This window comes from Gadus chalcogrammus, chromosome 13, assembly GCF_026213295.1.
Source record: "Gadus chalcogrammus isolate NIFS_2021 chromosome 13, NIFS_Gcha_1.0, whole genome shotgun sequence".
Classification (NCBI taxonomy): Eukaryota; Metazoa; Chordata; class Actinopteri; order Gadiformes; family Gadidae; genus Gadus; species Gadus chalcogrammus.
Genome location: NC_079424.1, coordinates 4028881 through 4049842, shown reverse-complemented (window position 1 = coordinate 4049842; position 20962 = coordinate 4028881). Strand labels below are relative to the sequence as shown.

General features: G+C 47.1%; 2 protein-coding genes across 9 annotated transcripts; both read left to right on the top strand.

Moving 5' to 3' along the window:
* The first annotated feature begins 408 nt into the window (after nt 1-408).
* Nucleotides 409-14600, top strand: LOC130401868 (innate immunity activator protein-like). 6 transcript variants are annotated; one of them, XM_056605875.1, is made up of 11 exons: nt 409-760; nt 5636-5822; nt 7061-7081; nt 7228-7361; nt 9052-9174; nt 9407-9638; nt 10236-10289; nt 10482-10911; nt 11258-11413; nt 11532-12954; nt 13857-14600. In XM_056605875.1, the coding sequence occupies exons 2-11, from the start codon at nt 5768-5770 to the stop codon at nt 13947-13949; spliced, it is 2721 nt and encodes a 906-aa protein (XP_056461850.1). In that variant the 5' UTR covers nt 409-760; nt 5636-5767; the 3' UTR covers nt 13950-14600. The 6 variants fall into 6 exon arrangements, with proteins under 6 accessions (XP_056461850.1, XP_056461848.1, XP_056461853.1 ...); XM_056605873.1 differs by having other exon boundaries at nt 9404-9638; XM_056605878.1 differs by having other exon boundaries at nt 9404-9638; nt 11532-12941; nt 13857-13945.
* A 796-nt stretch (nt 14601-15396) lies between these two features.
* adipor1a (adiponectin receptor 1a) lies at nt 15397-20583 on the top strand. Of its 3 annotated transcripts, none has more exons than XM_056605879.1 (8): nt 15397-15668; nt 16203-16407; nt 16498-16611; nt 17122-17293; nt 17499-17685; nt 17986-18173; nt 18515-18708; nt 18895-20583. In XM_056605879.1, exons 2-8 carry the CDS (start codon nt 16264-16266, stop codon nt 19021-19023), a joined length of 1128 nt encoding a protein of 375 aa, XP_056461854.1. In that variant the 5' UTR covers nt 15397-15668; nt 16203-16263; the 3' UTR covers nt 19024-20583. The 3 variants fall into 3 exon arrangements, with proteins under 3 accessions (XP_056461854.1, XP_056461856.1, XP_056461855.1); XM_056605881.1 differs by having other exon boundaries at nt 15420-15527; XM_056605880.1 differs by having other exon boundaries at nt 15424-15720.
* The last annotated feature ends 379 nt before the right edge of the window (nt 20584-20962 follow it).

The following is a 20962-nucleotide window of genomic DNA, read 5'->3' as shown; positions in this document are numbered from 1 at the left end:
CTCTGTAATCTAATCACGTTTGTACTTGTATCAAATCAATGATTGATTCAGTAGTGGAAAAAACGGACTGAATCAAATACACCCTAAAGTGTTGTTATAGTCTACACCTCCACCCTGTTATAGTCTACACCTCCACCCTGTTATAGTCTACACCTCCACCCTGTTATAGTCTACACCTCCACCCTGTTATTATAGGTCTACACCTCCACCCTGTTATAGTCTACACCTCCACCCTGTTATAGTCTACACCTCCACCCTGTTATAGGTCTACACCTCCACCCTGTTATAGTCTACACCTCCACCCTGTTTGAGGTCTACACCTCCACCCTGTTTGAGGTCTACACCTCCCCACCACCACGCGAGACGCCCTCGACGTGCTGCTTGCCCAGTACTGTGGCATCTCAGCCCGGGACCAGACCTCCAGTCCTCTAGACTAGAGTAGACCTCTAGACCTCTAAACCTCCAGACCTCTAAGCCTCAACATCCAGGCTCTCCGCTCCCAGTCGAGGTATGCTGGGCCAACTTTGCCCAAACTCGTTTTAATTTAAAAATAAGCGCTTTTATACTTTATTCATCTTTCATACTTTACGCCTCCACTGAAAAGTAAAAGCCAGTCCAGCGAAGTCGTGCTCTGCGTTCTTAACTCCGGTCCGAGCCGCCAGTAAAACCCGAGCTGGACTTCAACACTCCGGGATCCGGAGCAGCTTGGACCAGAAGAGGCTAGTAGCTCCTCGGAGGGCTAGGTAGCAGATTGTTTAAGGTAAGTGCAAAACTACTCACTCCTAGGGGTTTTGGAGGTCTGCAGTTATGAGCAGATATGCATTGTTAACATGCGGTGCAGAGACTCTTCCTGCAGTCTGTTTGCAACGGAGTTTGAAAAAGTTTCCAGTCCGCCCAGTTAGCGGAGAGCAGAGATTCACTGAATGACCATCAGCATGCTGGGTAACCAGAGCCATGCTCCCATCTGTACTTATACTACGGTTTCTGACTATACTGGTTTTGTTAACGTTTTGTGTGAAGTTTTAAGGACACTTGATCATCATTGTCTCGCAGTAGACTTGTGTTTTTGGCCGGTTTACTGGTTGTCCCATCACATGTACATGAAGTTTAGATATTTACTGTGCCAGTGATCAGCGTCTCAATGCCGTCTCCAGCAAGGGAAGTTACGGGGTGGCAAAGTTATTGTTGTCCAACATCCTCTTTGACTGTTTACATTGAGCCCATGTTATTGTTGTTTCAGGATCGGTTGTAACAAACAGGCTTGTCTGTTAGAAACAAGGAGACAGACAGTTCCCAACCTATGTTGGGAAACTATTTCATCACAACAACTATTATCATCCAGCAGTATATACTTTGCTGAACTACAGAGCTTTTTAAAAATGAGTCTTTTGAGCTTATGCTGCAAGTCAAAAGACTTGAAGCATCTCAATCTCACACAGGGATATGATCTAATTATGGACCTCCAAAAACGGATTTAGTTTTTCTACTACTTTCTACTATAAAAGTTGTCACTTATCATCATTACGTAAAAAGCATTGCATCACAAGATAGACCAGCTAATTGGTCATAATGAAAGTGTTTACTCTCTGCTCTTGCATATGTAATGTCAGCTAGTTGTCTTACTTACTCCTATGTGCCTTCTACAAAATGTTTTTCTTATATTTGAAAGCGTTTAATGCATTCGGTGTATGCATTTTGTTTAATGCATTGGTCACAAACACATTTGTCGCTCTGCAAATGATGCATTGTTCTAGAAGATAAACAGGCCTTATATATCAGCTGCAGGCTGGTAACCCGCCGGTCTGTCCGTCTGTCTGTGGAGACAGCGGCCCGCTCGTGGTAGAGACTGCGCTCCAGGAATATTTAAAGAATGTTTTCCCAGTCATTTTAATGCATTTGCAATGCCCTCCGTCTCTTCGGGGTTCCTGGTTTGCATAAGCCAACCTTGACGGCCACAAACTAAAGCTACTTTCTAATGCAGTCGCTAGACTCCATACTGGAGCCCCTTTCTTCCCAGAAGATTAGGTGGTGCGGGGCCAGCCTCCTAGGTGACGGAGCAGGCACGGTGTTCCTGCTGTGAAGCAGGGTGGGGACACATTCCATAACGCTACTCCCCCGCCGACATGCTATTTTGATTCTTCAGCGAAATCGCCTCCCCACAATACACACAACACATTTATCACATGCAAGCCTTTCTGGGTGGCTGTACCTTCTCCCTCAGGCCCATTTACACACGTGTATGCAGGAGTCCTCTCTGTGTCCAACCTTTAGGAACAATCCATGGTTTGTAGTCGTGGCCCAATTTGTGCCTTTTGCATACCTCACGAGACAATGGGATTAGTGAAGTAGTCAGAGGGTTCCATAGAGTCTAGAGAGGGTTCCATAGAGTCTAGGGAGGGTTCCATAGAGTCTAGAGAGGGTTCCACACAGTCTAGAGAGGATACCGTTCCACTTAGTATAGAGAGGATTCCAAACATTCTCTAGAGAGCCATCTTCCTCCATCTTAAGGTTCTGCGTGAGCCTATTTATAATGTTCACCGTTTTGGCCGAAGCAAATTTGTGGAGGTCAAAGTTTGTTTGTTGACTCGCGATTCCTAAATAAAATTAGGCTGATTTAGAGAAATAAAATCCCCATCAGGTGTTTCTATAGAAAATGTTATGCAAGACCAACTCTTCATGAGTGTGGTGTTTAACCTTTTCAGTAGTAACCCAACCGGGTGAAACACAATGAGGGTCTGATCAGCCTTGGTGCATGCTGAAACCCGTTCATGTTGTCAGATGAACCCAGCACTCATTATGAGCGGGCTTCCACCGGCCTGGATCTGGAGCTGAGCGAGGAGAAGTCAGTCCTCCAGAGTGTGTGTGTGTGTGCGGCCGGCCCTGGCTCTGGTGCCATGTCACCCGAGATGTGTCTGGGAATCACGGGGGCCTTGTTGTGAGGGTCTTGAGCGCAGACATTCCTGGAAAGCCGGAATTAATACGAGGATTCCCAGTGAATGCGAGCGAGGCGCCGGGCCGAGCAGGTGCGGACGCCGCGAATTGTGTGGACGCCACATGACGGCGTGGCCGCGTTATTGGTGAAATGGACGGCCGTGCTTCTGCACATTTCAAACGGCGGGGTAAAAAAATGATGTGCTTTGATCGTAACGGAACTGGAGTCCGGGATGGCTCGTTCCACGATTGAGTTTCCAGTTCACTAAAAGGTCACTTGGTGAAGTCCAGGAGATGGCAGTAGATTTTGCGTTGCATATTCTGTTGACAGTTGATTGGCTGAGCAGCTGCAGAAAGAGGGAACGGAATACAAGCTTCCTTTTGTCTTGGGTTTGTAAAATGAAGAAGATTGACCTACGACCTGGGGTGGGGGGGTATAGGTGACGAGTCAGTGCCAATAGGATTGAGTGGTTGTTGATAGTTTGAGATACACCTGGTATCAAGGAAATAAACTCACAGATTGCAGTAGCTCTGGTTGTTATCTGCTCCTCAATATTCAGTAGCACCGGGCTGGTAAACACATATTATCCTCACACTGTGAGATGCTTTCCCTGCTCTGGCTCATGGGTGCGATTGGCATACTTATCATTCAAGTACCCCCTGTTTCAGTCGCTAATGGCGCTGCCAAGCAATTCCTGCGGTTTCACATTTCAGCGCACTAGGGAGTGAAATGAAATGTGTCATTATCTCGGTTAATGTTGACAGTGTTTCATGCTCAAACACAACAGCTGAGCTATTTGAGATTGACCCCGGGCCACTCCTAGTGGGCGAGTCACCGGAGTAGGTGAGTCTCCCGACATCCTCCCACAATGCACACTCACACTCTATGCTAGGCAGGACTGAGCCAGGAGGCTGTATCCATGGTGCTCTGACTCTACCCTTCTCTTTAATGTAAGTGCCTCTTGTTTAGGTATTCCATGGGTTAACCTTACTGGTGTGTGTGTGTGTGTGTGTGTGTCTGTTTTCATGGGGGTAGAGGCAGTGGGTTTGGGTTCGAGCTGCCATTAGCTCACTGTCTGTATTGTATGCAAAGCAACAGAGGATCTGAGGGAATCAGTGAGTGAGTCTAAGTGGGTTCGCTCATGTTGATCAATCACAGCTCATAGGCAAGTGCTTTTGGGCGCTTCATACAGTTGTTCATAAAGTGATTTGAGAAAACGCGGCGTTAACAATAAGTACATTTCTATCTGAAAACATTTGTATCTGACTCACTGTCACATGTCTTTAAAGTATTAGTGTTTTTTAAGTATTAGTGTACTTTTAGTTTTGTTTTTTAATGGAAGTGAACCCAGGGTAAATGTGTTTTTTTAATCACTATTTACTCTTTTTAGTTTACAGAATCAAAATTCATAAGTTATACTGGCTTCACAAGCTAAAAGAAACATCTCATAGATAATAGAAAATACATGTTGGCATTTGAATGAATCACTGCTTCCTTTAAAATCTGGTTAGTTAATTAGTTAGACTTGACTTTTAGAATATACAATTGATTCCGCCGTATGAATGGAGAGGGGGGGAGCGAAGGAATCTCCCAAACAATGGCTTGAGCCTAGACGCCCAGTCTGAGCTCTCCACACAGACCCACGGAGGGAGGCGGTTAATAATCAACCTGCCGTTCCTCAAGTCTATTTTCCCTGAGCTGCGTCTCACGCATCGTAGCAGTCAGGTGGTTATCGCTGCCGCTGAGATAGCGGCGCTCGGGTGATGTCAGAGTTTCAGGGCAAGTAGCCACAGGAAACTGCTCAGACTGTAAAGAGTGACGGACGTGTGTACTCACTCCTGGGTAGACTATGACCTAAACCGCCCACCCCACCCCAGGGACACCAGTCATCGTTGGATCAATCCGCACTGACATTTCTACTGTCAACAGACATGACCTGAACTCTTTAGAGATTTTTTTTTTGTTGCATTTTTATGCTTTATTATAGAGTGATCGATAGGAAGATGTGGGACATCGAGGGGAGGACATTCAGCAAAGGACCACGGGACAGATTCAAACTCAGGTCGTCGCGACCAGCACTGAGCCTATATTACAATTACGGCATTTAGCAGACGCTTTTAATCCAAAGCGATTTACATCGGTTAATACACACATTGACACACCGACTGCAGAGTCAACCATGCAAGGCGACAGCCAGCTCGTCAGGAGCAGTTAGGGTTAGAAGTGTCTTGCTCAGGGACACATCAACACTCAGCTAGGAGGAGCTGGGGATCGAACTAGCAACCTTTCGGTTACGAGACAACTGGTCTACCTCCTGAGCTAAGCCGACCCCAAGACGGTACGTGCTCTAACCTGTGAGCCACCGGGGCGCCCCCGACATGACCAGAACTCTGATACAGTTATACTCGCAGAGCATCAAACAGGACAACCAGGAGGAAGAAGAAGCAATGTTGGTTCTGTGTTGTTGATCCTTGGGAATGTTGTTTTGACACGTGTGGGCCCGAGGTCAAAAGGCATTGGGTTTGACGTGTGGGCCTTTGCCTGTGGTGATACATACCTCCCTGCTCCGTTTTATTCACTCTGCCCGCAGGACGGGGCCGTAAATCAGTTGGAGCCGGTAGATTCAAAGGGTTGCATTAAGCAAATCATTCACAAAGGAAGAGCGCTAAAATAAGGACTCTGGCACTTTTCATTGGTTCCCAGGCATGCGGGGCCGGTAGACGAACCAACCGTGACTCTGGGAAACGGGGAGCTGTCTTTTGTAGCCCCGACGGGGCATGGTGAGGCGGGCCAGAAGCCTGTGTCTTCTCTCCTGACCGGCCAGGACACCCCACCATGGAGGGGAACGGGGAGATGAGCGACACGGACAGTGGCATCATCCTCCACTCGGGTAAGACCTCTCAACCCACTGCCACGGTCGTGTTCCTTCATGCATTAGCCTCGTCACCTTCCAACGCGACTCAAGGCCGGAGCTGAGGCGGCCTTGATTGTATCGTTTTGGAGGGAGGATGTTTTCAGCACATGAATCCAAAATTGTACTTATTAAAGCAACATGCACAATTCTGCTTGCTCGCTCACTCACTGACTAACACACTTTTTCCATGCGCTTGGTCGAAACTGTCCGTATGGCATTTCCATATCAGTATTGTGTTAATAATATTGACATGAATATTATCTTTATTGGCCACACGTCCGCTCCTCGCAGCCAGCCCTGTCTCTGACCCTGGTAGTCATCTGGGACACTGGGGAGCCGGTGATCCTATGGCTGTCACAGGGAGGAAGGCGGTCATGTGAGAGCTCTAGCTGGGCAGGGCCTTAGTGGAGATGCGTGTAGCCCATTGTGACCGCAACAAATGGTATTTGTTGCTTATTCTGAATGTGTCTTTGTGCGTTGAAGTAAACAATAACTCTAGAGACCTGCCAATGAATGCACCCTGACACGTCAGGGAGAATGGAATCCTGAGTCAATGTAACAAGTGCTTAATACTTTTTTCACTGCCATGGCATTCCTGGGATGCATATGTTTGACCAATCGGTATGGAATTGGTTCATATTTACCAGCAACAGCAACCTCTTAATGATCTCCAGTCAGAAGCCGTGGTTAGTTTTTTTGAGGGACCTCTGCTGAATGGATTTTGGGTCAGACTTTGATCCCAGGACGATTAGTATAGACAGGATATTTGACAAGGGAGAGCCTCCTTTATCAATACTAGCATTTATGTGTCCTTTTCTTAAGCTGTCCAGCTCATCGACCTGCCTTCCATAATGAGGAATTACCCTTTGAGCAAGGCATTTGTCCAGACGGGTTTCTGTTTGTCTGTCACACCTTTGTTCCTGGCAGGGTGATGGCAGAACCAGTAGAGGTGGAACCTCATATAATGGTGTCTTAAATCTGATAATCCAAACGTCATTAGTCATCGGAGACGGCCAGCTTCAGCCAGACGCATGACCTTAGTGAAGCGGTTTACTGCGAGAGGAAATGAAACCAGGAGATTTATAACTTAACTTGAGCCATCGCATTGCTTCAACATTTATTTTTAGGTTGTCATCTATTAATAAACATTTTCCAAAAAGTCACCCAAAAGATTTGACTAAAATACTTCTTCTTTCACTTTTTCAACCATTTAGTTTTCAGAACGAAACCAACTGGTGAGAATCATTCAATAAGCACATTCTCACACCCCCATTCGGCCCAGATTAAAAGTTCCTTCCTCCTCATCATCATCATCATCATCATCATCATCATCATGTGATGAAGTCCTCCCGTTCTGACGTCCTGCGGTTGCCCCTTCCAGGTTCCGACAGCCCCACCACCACCACCAAGGATGTGACCACCCACACCCGGGCCATGAAGCTGAAGCACCAGTCACTCCAGGAGCGGCTGCAGATCTGCGTCCTGGAGCTCAAGAAGCTGTGCATCCGAGAGGCCGTGAGTAAACCTGTTAGTCCGCCGCGCTGGGCAAAGTGAGACGTAAGGCAGATTGGATACAGTTAGTGGGTTTGATCTGCTCGTCCAAAACGGTTGCACAGGATGTACAGTCATCAGGCAAGCTGATACACATTCAAGGGCTGTGGGCCATACTAAAGCCTTCTCCTGTGGACTGTGGAGAGAGAGAGAAGTGTAATTGATATTCTCCCACACGCACAAACTCTTCCTTGTATTGCTTACAGATAGAGGAAGTAATTGCACTGAATGAAGGGGTTTTGTTTCTTTATAGGAAGGATCTTTAAGTCTTTCTCTGCCTTTTTTTGAAAAGCCTTGCGTCTGTCTCTTTGGTATTTCCTGGACAAGCCCCCACTCCCAATATCTCTCATTTAGATCAGTGAGATAGTGAAAGTTACATTTAATCCTTAAAAAAACAATCACTGATGGGCTACTGAGTACAATTCTCAGGGAAGTTTGTTCTAAATTCAACATGCATATATACTTACAAAACATATGAGTGAAGAATCCGGCTTACATCAGCTTAAACAAATCAAATAACCTCAGGTGCCTCATCTGCCGCGCCTCAGCTATGCGAAGACCCTCGTTCCGCCCCGGGGACTTCTGGGTTACGTTTTAGTGGCTGAGGAGGAGAAAACCTCTCACACTGCGCTGGGGTGTCAACGGCCGGGGGGGTGGGGCGGTCCTGTCCGGACACGCCGAGCGGCTAATGGAAGGATCTCATGACAAATGCTCCGGTGACGGGGATGAAGGGAGGACCGTGAGCTAACACTTCCCCTGGAGCGTGCCTCACAGCCTGGGGGGGTTTGGAAGACTCCGCTCGAATGAAAACTGAATTAAACGCGGTAGTGCAATACGTGCATCCGTGGGGGTTTGTTTCGGTGTCGCGGTATGTCCTGTTACATAGTAATGGGAGCCCTGGAACGTAGCTTTTGAAAGGTGATACTCGCAGCGATATTGTGCAACAGATCCCTCAAATATCTGGTATGCCTCGACACGTCTTGAATAGGATTCTTCAGATTGAAGATATTCCAACGGTTCGATTTCTATCTCTCCGTCTCCAAGTCAGTGACGACTATGGGAGACAACTACCTGGCCAGGGCAGTTCATATGATCTTACGCAACAGAACAGAGGTACAGCTACGTGGGCTCCTGAAGCCTTGTTTGGAATACAAAGGCTGTCAGCCGGCTGATCTCAGAGCACGTGTGCACCATGGAGGAGAGGAACCGAAATCAGGGCTGGATTCACTTCTCGGCGTAGACTGTGAGGACCCTTAACCAGGGGCCACAACACACCGGCCAAATCCTCTAGGTGTACATCTATTTAAATGGTCAATTGACTTTCTAACGGCGCCTTTCTAACCAGTGGCCGCTCAAAGTGCTTCACAATATTGCATTCAACATTCATCCATTCATGCCCACATGCACACACGTCGACGTCGGTGTCCACCACGTAAAGGCGACCGCCAGCTCGTCGGCGGCCGTTAGGGTGAGGGGTCTCGCTCAGAGACACCTCAACACTCAGCTAGGAGGAGCCGGGGATCAAACTAGCAGCCTACCGGTTACCAGCCAGCCCGCCTCTAACTCCTGATCCCCATGCCGCCCACACAAACACTGTTGGGATGAAGTTCCGGTTGAATAATGAGCTGCGTTGTGTCGACCCCTTCCCTGTTAGGAGCTGACGGGCGAGCTGTCGGCAGACTACCCCCTCTCTCATGGAGAGTCGCCCCCCAAGGTCCGACGGCGGATCGGAGCCTCGTTTCAGTTGGACGTGCAAAGCATCCCCCGCGGACATGAGGTAACGGTCCCCTTCAGCCCCAGAGACTACCCCTATCTATAACATGTTACCATCACTATCCACAGCATGTTACCATCACTATCCACACCATGTTACCATCACTATCCACAGCATGTTACCATCACTATCCACACCATGTTACCATCACTATCCACACCATGTTACCATCACTATCCACACCATGACACCACCACAATGTGCTGCTGATGTGTGCGTCTGGCCCTGGCAGCAGGACTCCCCTCTGAGCCTGGTGGACTCGGAGCTGGCCCTGCAGCTGAAGATCTACGAGGCGGCGCGGCGGCTGTGCCGAGAGGAGCACCAGAACAAGGCGGTGAGGAGGAGCCGGCTGCAGCAGTGCAAGCGGGAGGAGAAGAGGGTGAAGGAGCTGCAGGAGACGGCCTTCCGGCTCCGCCTCCAACATGGCCGCTCCTCACCGCTGCCTGCTTTCAATGTCCCCCTCCAAGGTAAGAGTTTGAACCCCCACTGCAGGGCACAATCAAACATGTTTTAAAGTGCCTTTAAGATTGACTTTAACAATCAAACATGTTTTAAAGTGCCCTTAAGATTGACTTTAACAATCAAACATGTTTTAAAGTGCCCTTAAGATCGACTTTAACAATCAAACATGTTTTAAAGTGCCCTTAAGATCTTCTTTAACAATCAAAAATGTTTTAAAGTGCCCTTAAGATCTTCTTTAACAATCAAAAATGTTTTAAAGTGCCCTTAAGATCGACTTTAACAATCAAACATGTTTTAAAGTGCCCTTAAGATCGACTTTAACAATCAAACATGTATTAAAGTGCCCTTAAGATCGACTTTAACAATCAAACATGTTCTAAAGTGACCTTCAGATTGACTTTTTGGATTTTAGACTGAAAAATATTCCCTGGAACTATTTAGGTTATTTTATTTAGGTTCTTTAATTGTATGTATTTATATCTGTAGGCTATATTATTTTAGATAATTCATTGCTTCAAAAGATTAGATAAATGTCCTGAAAAATCTTTTTGACTCTTTTAAATCTGCGCAGTGTTATTGAAACAAAGTATTCTGCTTTCCAGAGCTCGGGAATTCAGACGACAGTTCTCTGTCGGATTCGCCGCTCCTTGATGAAGGTATGATTTAGACGAGCTCCTTTTGATATCAGTACCACATGTTGTCCCTTCGGATTCTGTCCGCGCTGCAGTAAACATTTCATCATTGTACATTTCGTTTTCATGCAGTGGATGTTAGTTTTTGTGCCCTGGGGTTCGACCCACGTTGATGTGGTGGTCGTCGTGGTAACGTCGTTGTCGTCCTTCCGGTAGAGGTGCTCCCTCCTCCGCTGCCGTCCTCGGGACCTCCGGGTCAGGAGCAGGACCCCCTCCCTCAGTCCTTCCCCGCGTCGTCTCCCCCCTCCAGCGCCAACTCCTCCCTCGTGTCCTTCCCAATGGCCACGCAGCCTCGCACGCCGCCGGTCAAACGCACGCCGAGCCAGCTCACGCCGATCCGACGCACCCTGAGCCACCACACGCAAATCAGGCGCACCCCCAGCCTGCTCAGCCCCAGCCAGCTCCCTCCGGGCCTGCTTACGCCCGGGAGAGCCGGCTCCCCGGGGCTGGACTCCATGCTGAGCTTCTCCTCCAACCCCGAGTCTGAGGCCCCGCCCATCCAGCCCTCCCCCTGGTCGGAGTCCAGCCTGGACCAGCCCTTCCAGAAGACCAAGAAGAACCGCTCCAGCACGAAGAGCGCGGCCAGGTACCAAGGCTCTTCGGCTCACTGGCTCCCTCTGCTGGTCATTTGTGTTCTAGTGTTTTTTTGTTTTTTTTTGGTCTGGTGTTTACTTTACTCTTTATGTCGATTTTAAGGAAAGTACACATTATATATACGCTATAAAATGCACTTCACATTTTATTCTAATTATTTTAGATACTATGGTTCTTAATTGTCATCGAAAATGTATCCAGGAGGATGAGATGATACTTTATTTCTCAGAGACCGGTGGTTCAGGCGTGCTGTGCGCCATGCCTTATGTCACCCTTGATGAGATCCCCTCTCCGTCACACCCTCACTAAGCTCTTCTTCTCCCTCCTGGGTGGTCTAGTAGCCCCGCCTCCAGCCAGGTCCTCCCGCCCCTGGAAGCCTGCCTGGGAAACCCCAGCCTGCCACAGCAGCTGGCCCAGCTGCAGCTGTGTGACCGCCTGGCCAATGGCAGCCCTACTAATCCGGAGCCACGCCTCCATCGACACCTCTCCCTCAGGTAGGGTCCACAGCCATGACCCCTCGACCCCATCGACCCCATGACCCCACCAGCTACACATATTTAGCACATTTGGAGTTTAAATGTTTGAAAAATCAACTCCTGCCTTTCTTCACAGGATCTCCAACCCTGAAGCTCCCCTGGAGGAGAGAAGAGGTCGCCCGCGATCTGCCAGGAGACGCCTGACGGACTGCTCTGTCACAACGCCAGACACCGCTGGGGGGAACCCTGCCGACCAGTATGGTTCACCACAGAACCCTGCATACCAGTATGGTTCCCCACAGAACCCTGAAGACCAGTATGGAACACCAGATAACCCTGCTGACCAGTGTGGAACACCAGAGAACCCTGCCGACCATTATGGTTCCCCACAGAACCCTGCCGACCAGTATGAACCCATAGAACCAGAGACCGCGGGAGGGAGTCCTGCAAGCCACTATGGAACTCCGGAGAACGCTGGGGAGAACCCTGTGAACCAGTATGGATCCACAGTCCCAGAGTCCACTCGGGGGTACCCTGAAGGACTCTATGGACCCCCAGAGAACCTTACAGACCGCTATGGCCCCCCAGAGACCACTAGGAACCCTGAAGGACAATATGGACCACCAGAGACCATGAGGTACCCTCCAGGCCATTATGGACCACCAGAGAGCACAAGGGGGTACCCTCAAGGCCACTATGGACCTCCAGAGACCACTAGGTACCCTCAAGGCCACTATGGACCCCCAGAGAGCACAAGGGGGTACCCTCAAGGCCACTATGGACCCCCAGAGACCACTAGGTACGCTCCAGGCCACTATGGACCCCCAGAGACCACTAGGTACCCTCCAGGCCACTATGGACCCCCAGAGACCACTAGGTACCCTCCAGGCCACTATGGACCCCCAGAGACCAGTAGGTACCCTCCAGGCCACTATGGACCCCCAGAGACCCCCAGGGGGTACCCCCCCTTCCGTGGAAACCAGGCGAACTCTGAGGACGGTTACTCGGACCACTGCTCCACCCCGCGGTCGGGCTCCGTCTGCCAGGAGCCGCAGAGGGACTTCCCCAGAGCCAGACCCTTCCAGCACCCGGGCCCCCAAGGCAGGCCCGGCGTTCATGCCTTCCAGGGGCCCGGCCTCTACCACCAGGGACCCCCCCGCTACCAGTCTGGTCCCAGCTCCAACCCCCACCACTACCCCGGGGACGTGGCGTACGCCCGGAACCTGGACCTGTTCCGGGGGCACCACGGCCCCCAGGCCGCTCCCAACAACAGACGGGACTACATGTACGCCGAGGCCCCCCCTGTGACGGGCCCCCGGCGGGCCCCCCAGGAGGGGAAGCTCGCCCGCTCCCCGTCGCTGTGGGAGCCCCAGCGCTACCGGTCCGACGGGGGCCCCCCCCCCCGCGTGCTGGTGGACGACCAGCTCAAGTCCTGGCACCACCGGAACCAGCTCAGAGCGCCGCGCCCCCGCTCCCTGGACCGGCAGGGGGCGGTCCGCGTGAAGACGGTACCGGACTGGGGGTCGCCCCTCGCCCACAATCAAAGGTATCAGGAGCAGGTCAGGAGAGAACCCACTAATGGAGGGAAGAGGATTGAATGAGTAGATGAATGATGATTGAATGAATATGTATAAAAGATGATTGAAAGATGGTTGAATGAATGTATGCACGATGGTCGAATGAATAGATGAATGATGATTGAATGAGTCGATGAATGATGATTGAATGAGTAGATGAATGATGATTGACTGAATATATGAAAGATGATTGAATGAATATATGAAAGATGATTGAAAGAATAGATGAAAGATGGTTGATTGAATATATGTACGATGGTTGAATGAATAGATGAAAAATGATTGACTGAATATAGGAAAAATGATTGAATGAGTAGATGAATGATGATTGAATGAGTAGATGAATGATGATTGAATGAATATAGGAAAAATTATAGAATGAGTAGATGAATGATGATTGAATGATTAGATGAATGATGATTGAATAAGCTAGATCAGTGGTTCTCAAACTGATTCTACTCGTGTACCGTACCTCCTAAGATATTTTATCAGCTGAGTACCCTCTTCAGCGGCACAAAAAAATGTTGGGAGTAAATTAATAAAATTAACATAAATAATGTATGTATGTTATATTTGGCTCTGTAAACATGAACATTAAAAGTAGTGAGAAACATGGACCTGTTCTTCATGCAACTGTTGGCTAATTACTCCCCTAATTTCTCCCCTGTTGGCTAACTTCTCTCTAATCTCTTTTGTCTAGCTTCCAAGAATGAATTATTATTTTTATTTATTTCCCCCCTTCAGTACTCCAAAGTACCCCCATATTAGAACCACTGAGCTAGGTGATACAATTACATTTTGTTTTATATCTAACAAAATAAGTAATGCTAAGATTGAAACTTATTAAAAAAGCAGATTCCAATTGCCGTGCGTCTGATCCATAGGTCCTGAAACCCCAAGCCCAGCAGAGGCCCCTGGACGAGGGGCCCCGCCGCTGGCTCGCAGAGGACTCCTCGAGGGCCGTCAGTCAGGTCTGAGGGCCCACGCGGGACCCCCACGGTGTTCGCAGACCAGGAGAGAAGACGCTTCCTAACCGCTGAGCTGTGGGAGTCCGGGCATGATGTAGTCGCTGTTTATTTTTTTTTCTACATGACGTTTCAGAAGATTTGACTTCCTAACAATCGTAATTCCTGGGGAATGAAACCTGACAGATGGATAGTTGATCTGCCGAAGGCCTTAGGGCAATGCCTGCTTCTCCATGGTAACTAGTTGTAGTTTATTATAGGTATGTCATAGCATACAGAATGCGTGTAATATAATCACTGAAAATATGAAATTTAGATAATGTGACTTAACAATCATGGCAATCAAATGTTTAGTTGTTCTTTATTCCATTCCTAAACTAACTCGGTAGAGCGATGTTATTGTGGTCTGATATTATTATCCTACATGACTGATAGCAGATATACTCACATTCACTTTTGGAATATTTCTACGCCAAAATCAAGTCATTTATATTAATATTGACCGCAAACACTTTAGGTAAAATTAAAGAAATGGAAGGTATAATCAGTATAATATGAATTCTGCCCCTCGCATTTTGGGTCCTTGGTTCATGCATCCAAACCGTGGAAATCTTCCCAACATACTACAGTTCAATAAATCTGCATGGATCTTTATAGTGAAAATACAATGCATGGTATGAAATTATTTCACCTCCCGATGAAGTCTGATAAAGAATAAGATATGCAGATTGAGAATCTGTAAAAAAAACTTTACGAAGACTTCACAGACACTAAGGGTTTAGACAAGGTACATTCTGTGAGTGGATGTTTGACATGACCATGACCGAACGACATGTGTCTTCCAGAATGCTATTTATTCCTTAAATTATTAGGATTCACACCACTGGACCCGTCAATGTTTTAAACGTACATAAATACATTGAGCTGAATGTAAAAGACTGTAACCAGAATTGACAATCTCTGATGAGTACAGTGTATATAGATGTAAAAAAAGAAAATACATTGTTACCTTGTTAATGCTTCTTTACTTGTGTTTTTATAAGTTGTATTTATTTTGTTGCTGTAGGAGTTTAGAGATGATGCTAGAAAAGTAGTTTTTATATATTTACCGTGTTGTAAAAAAATATCAATAAAATGAAACCGTGGCACAATGTTTAACTATGTTTATTTAATTGACTTTATAAACGAGTATTTCATAGATAAAAGCTGAATCCATCTTATTTCACTCCTTCTCCATTCGCTCACTGTAGTGTAAAAACATTGACGACACACACCAACACGCACAAACCATGATCCACAACAGCAAATTAAGGAGGTGGAAATACATAATGTAGCCATTTAAAACATACTAATACGACAAGGAAGAGCCATTAAAACGTAAAAAAATGGATGATTGTACATTGTATTGCAAAAAGTGCGTCGTATAGCTCTTATTTTGTCATGTGTCGATAGTCTCCTCCCAGCTGTGGACCACGGGACTCTTACTTTGATACGCGTCGCTCTCATCTTCGCGGAAGCGTTCTCACTTCCGCAAAGATCCTATTTCGTTATTGATAATTCATGTACCTGGTGTGTACGCTACCTTATCAGGTAACAACTGCCCTTTAGCACACTTCCATCCGTCTACGTGAACGCGTTTGGGTGAACTAGAAATGTTTAGTAGTGCGCCGGGTTCCTAAAGATTGAGATCTGCGCGCCCCTCCGTCGGCTGCAGGACAGGCTAGCTGCGAGGTAACGAGGCTAGCACCACATCAAATAACACGGACAACACATTCACCGACGGGTGAGATCAGACGTACCACAACGTGTGGTATCTATAGAGCACGTCAACAAAGTGATGACATTAAAGCAAAAAGTGATCGAAGGAGCCGACAGTCTCCAGTGAGGAAGGTGCGACAACAACCCGTCCCGTGTTATTGTCGCACCTTGTTCACTGGAAACTGCTCCTTTGATCACTTTCTGGTTTATTGGCATCACTTTTTGGTTTATTGGCATACATTTCTGTTTTATTATCACCACTCTGCGGTTTATTGTAATTTGCAGCTATTTGTCAAACTATTCCATACATATTTTTATTGCAAGCCTATCTAGTTAACACATTCAAATGCATCAGCTTTGCTGGTGGTTTTGATTTGAAATATCCACTAGAGTCAAGATCAGGAAAGGCATCACCGGCTGTTTTATTTATAGCCCGTTTAATTTTGTCATTTTTCTTTTTTAATCAGCTTTCACTGATCCCTGCTTGTTTGTTTACGGCTCTGGCAGAAGTCGTCCAGGACCGCCCGGCGGAATACAGGCTCTGAATAAGTCATCAGGCAGCCTTCCTATGTCAGGCCGAAACGGATCTGCCAGCGATGCAGACTGCCGGATCTCAGAGGACTCCCAGGTCCCCGACGTGGCTCTGATGGAGCTGGGACCGCTGCTAGAGGAAGGGGGAAGACCCACGGGTTCTAAAGGCCTGCACACCGAGGTGAGACCCGGCTAGAGTGTGTCGACGACTGTTTGCAGAAAATACAAATGCGATCGGCCCGGGCGTCATGGTTCTCTGTGTGTGTTGAAGGGGGCGTCCATGCTGGGCGAGGATGACGAGGACGACGACGAGGTGGGAGAGGTGCTCACCTTGCCTCTCCAGGCGCATCACGCCATGGAGAAGATGGAGGAGTTCGTTCACAAAGTAATGACCGAGTGCTTTTGCAGTTAACAACAGTTTGATATACATCTATTGATGCACTTAGACACATCATCAGAGATGGAACGATGGGTCATTGGGTGTGTCGGGTCTTTCAACATCATACACCCGTAGCTGACCCCTACTAACAAATGTCAATCTTAAATGTATTTGATACACTATTAGAAACACCACCAATGCACTGAAATCTACTCTTGTTAAGTCGTGTCGGGTTTTTGTGATTCATAAAGGACGTTGGGGAGTGAACCAGATGTCAGGCTGTTAAACTAGGCTGGCCTGTTTTAGATTTAAGAAGATTAAAGATTAACTTTATTGTCCCACAAGGTGAAAGATGTGGTTTGACTTTTGCCCGTGCTGCGGCCTTAAAAGCCGGGCGTCGCTACGAATGAACACTGACTCACCTGCAACTCACCTGTTGTCTCGGCTGACTGGTGAAACGGTCCGATTGTTTACTACCTTGAGGACCTCTGTGACTTAACGACCGGCGTTCCTCAGGTGTGGGAGGGCCGCTGGAGGGTCATCCCCTTCCACGTGCTCCCGGAGTGGCTGAAGGACAACGACTACCTCTTGCACGGACACAGACCGCCCATGCCCTCGTTCCGCGCCTGCTTCGGCAGCATCTTCAGAATCCACACAGAGACGGGCAACATCTGGACCCACTTAGTGGGTGAGTCTGCCCTGCGTGTTGTCATGGGCTCATGTAAAGGGCCGCTCTTTGAACAGCAGGATGGATCTTCTAGAACTCGGTGCCCTGTTGAAGCAGAGCATTTGGGCACATATTTTGACCCAACTACTGATGGGTTAAAGGATCTATCTCCATGTGCATGAGTGTTGTTAGAGCAGCGGTGATGAAGTGGTTTTGTGACCTGCAGGGCTGATCATGTTCATCTGCCTGGGGACGCTGACCCTGCTGAGACCCAACGTGTACTTCATGGCCCCGCTGCAAGAGAAGGTGGTGTTCGGGATGTTCTTCCTGGGCGCCGTCCTGTGCCTCAGCTTCTCCTGGCTCTTCCACACCGTGTACTGCCACTCCGAGAAAGTGTCTCGCACCTTCTCCAAGTATGTTTCGCAGCTACCTGTGTTCCTACGCGGCTTTGCATGTTTTTTTGCACAGCTCTGTGTGTTTTTACAAGGCTCTTTGTGATTTTACACAGCTCTCTGGGTTTTGACACGGTTCTTTGTGATTTTACCCAGCTCCTGTTATCACAACACATTTCTGTTCTTTGAATTCAAGTTGCTGCCTATTTATTCAATGTGCACATGTGTTAGCAGAGTAAAATGACATTACAGACATTTACATGTTGGACAGGCCCAGTAAACGACTGTGTTCTTTACGTTCGTTACCTCCCGTCTCCTCAGACTGGACTACTCGGGCATCGCTCTGCTCATCATGGGCTCCTTCGTGCCGTGGCTCTACTACTCCTTCTACTGCTCCCCCCAGCCCCGCCTCATCTACCTCACCATCGTGTGCGTCCTGGGCATCGCCGCCATCGTCGTGGCCCAGTGGGACCGCTTCTCCACACCTCGTCACAGGCCCACCAGAGCAGGTACCCCTTTACGCATCCTCTCACCTGGGGAATGATTAACGACGGCTAAACATGGAGTGGGACTTTTTTTGAGAGTCAGGAGTCAAACATTTGTAGTTATAACTAGAACCAGCATAATTTATGCATAAAGCATGTATAATATAATATGATCTTGTAGTATTCCTTTGCCTTAGTCCAATGGTAATGATTTGAAAAAAAATGGCTTTTATGAAAAAAGAAGATTTTTATTTTCCATATAGGATTGAAACATTTGTAATTATCTTTGAGTTCGTTTTTTTTTCAGTGTGTGCGCTTTGGGGTAACCTCTAAATCTTTGGCTGCGTGTCGTCCCCCTCCCCCAGGCGTGTTCATGGGCTTGGGGCTCAGCGGCATCGTGCCAACCATGCACTTTACCATCGAGGAGGGCTTCGTGAAGGCCACCACGGTGGGCCAGATGGGCTGGTTCTACCTGATGGGAGCCATGTACATCACTGGGGCAGGGCTGTACGCAGCCAGGATCCCGGAGCGCTACTTCCCCGGGAAGTGTGACATCTGGGTACGTTTGTAATGTAAAGTGTGTGTGTGTGTGTGTGTGTGTGTGTGTGTGTGTGTGTAAGATCTTTCAAATGCTTTTATCCAATTATATATTTTTGATGATGCAAGATAATCATGTATTATGCTTTTAATTTGTGCTCCAAGCGCAAGGGAAGTGTGTTCTAAGCCAGCTCTGTTCTCTCCACAGTTTCACTCCCATCAGATATTCCACGTTCTGGTGGTGGCGGCCGCCTGCGTCCACTTCTACGGGGTCTCCAACCTCCAAGAGTTCCGCTACGGCCTGGAGGGGGGATGCACAGATGACACCCTACTGTAGAGCGCCGTCTTGGTTTGTCTCGATGCTCGAAACACGCCCGGATGTTTAAAAAAATACATGCTGCTGGATTTCAAAATGTTCACCTTGCACCATTCTGTACACATGATTTGCTCCCATCCTGTGTGGGTTTTCTGGTCGTTTGTCCTGTTCTGTTTCGACACCTTTCTTTGCCCCCTTTGAGTAAATGGACACGACCTAAAGAGGGTAACCCCAACCAGATGTTTTAATTATTACGGAGCTTTAAGCTCTATAAGTTTAGACCCACCAAATGGGTTGACCCCATCATGATATTTTCCTCGTTGGTGGACACTTGTGTACTCTACTTATTTACTGGATTTAAGTTCTCCTTTTCAATCCTACAATGTAGACTGTGGTAAATGCACACGGATGCAACATGAGTTGTTGAACAGTGAATATGCAAACCGCATAATCATGCTCACACTGTAAACCATTCCTGTTCTTTTGTTTGTGTCAGTGTCCAACCCTGCTGGGCTCCTCTGCACACACACCAAGTCCTTTCTATTTGGGGCCTATATAATTGTCTGCGAGTGTCTTGGTAGGGTGCAACGCTTTTGTTATTTGACTTAAGATGTGTAGCTCTCTCCACTAAACCCCCCCCCCCCGGCCCGTCCATCTCCCGAGGGGAACTGAACCGAATGCAATCAGCTTAAAGTGCTCATCAGACAGATTGAATTAAATGTATTCAGAAAATGTTTTTCAAAACCCTCTCCGATACAATCTCCAACATATATACACGGGATACTTTACGATGTGGGTTTTCCTTCATCGCTCGACTTTTATACTGACATTTTTAGAATTTCCTTTACATGTTGCTGGGCTAGAGACATTTTTTAGGTAATTCACATTACGATCATAATTGTTTATTGTTTTGCAACTACATGCAAAATGTTTAAAGCTTCCAAGCAAATACAATATAGAACTCAATGGGAAAAATGACTATGATTATCAGGAATATAGGCTACGCACAAAGGAAACCACTGAATAGGTCAACTTAAATCTTCAGCGTGATCCATTCAGATTCTATTACTCAAATGCAATTTTAGGTGTTCATATTTACTGCACCTTTTATAAATTATTCAAGCATTAAATTCACTATGGGATTATCCATGTGGTATGTATAATATAATCTTATAGTATTCCTTTGCCTTAGTCCAATGGTAATGTTTTGAAATAAAATGGCCTATCTCACATTAAAGGAGCTTCTAGGATTTTGATTTTATTTCCTTTTCTTTTCCATATATCCAGTAAAATGATAATCAAACTTAGAACTCCATTGATAGGTTGTATCAACTGCTGTTTGCTAAGACTCCTTTTTTAGGTCAATCTTGAGCTTTATTACAATGACTAAAATGTGTGTTCGTGACTTTGTGTAATGTTCTGTGTAGAAAGTTGGATGATTATCATGCATTTCACTGAAATGTAAACATAATAAATATTTATTGATGGGAAAACCTGTCAATTCTTTAATTTGTTTGTCATTTATTTGTATCACTCTTTTCTTGTATGTTCTGTTTATGCAGATACTTATTGGTGTCAAAAGTTTATTTTATATCTGCATCATTTAAAGAATGATTTTTTTAGAGGGCTTTGTGTTGTACTTATCGCTGTTAATAATATAAATGTGGTAATTCCATATCAATTTGCAAACTGGAGCATTGAAGGCTTGCACTTTTATGTCTCCTCAGTATTACTAGTTATTAAGCAGCCGTTTTATTACAAAGAAACTTGAGGTGAAATCATAGACAGGTCATTAAGGAGCTGGTAGAGGTTGGACAGTAAAGAGACCGGTCATTGAGGAGCAGGTAGGGGTTAGACAGGTCATTAAGGAGCAGGTGGGGGTCAGACAGTACAGAGACCGGAAATTAAGAAGCAGGTAGGGGTTAGACAGTACAGATGCAGGACATTTTTGAAATAGGGG

Coding starts and splice junctions, on each gene's coding strand:
- LOC130401868 (XM_056605873.1), top strand. CDS start 5,768: ATGGAGGGGAACGGGGAGATGAGCGACACGGACAGTGGCATCATCCTC. Junction 7,082..7,227: donor TTTCAGAACGAAACCAACTG/GTGAGAATCATT, acceptor TGCCCCTTCCAG/GTTCCGACAGCCCCACCACC. Junction 10,912..11,257: donor AGCACGAAGAGCGCGGCCAG/GTACCAAGGCTC, acceptor TGGGTGGTCTAG/TAGCCCCGCCTCCAGCCAGG.
- adipor1a (XM_056605879.1), top strand. CDS start 16,264: ATGTCAGGCCGAAACGGATCTGCCAGCGATGCAGACTGCCGGATCTCA. Junction 16,408..16,497: donor CTAAAGGCCTGCACACCGAG/GTGAGACCCGGC, acceptor TGTGTGTTGAAG/GGGGCGTCCATGCTGGGCGA. Junction 17,294..17,498: donor CATCTGGACCCACTTAGTGG/GTGAGTCTGCCC, acceptor TGTGACCTGCAG/GGCTGATCATGTTCATCTGC.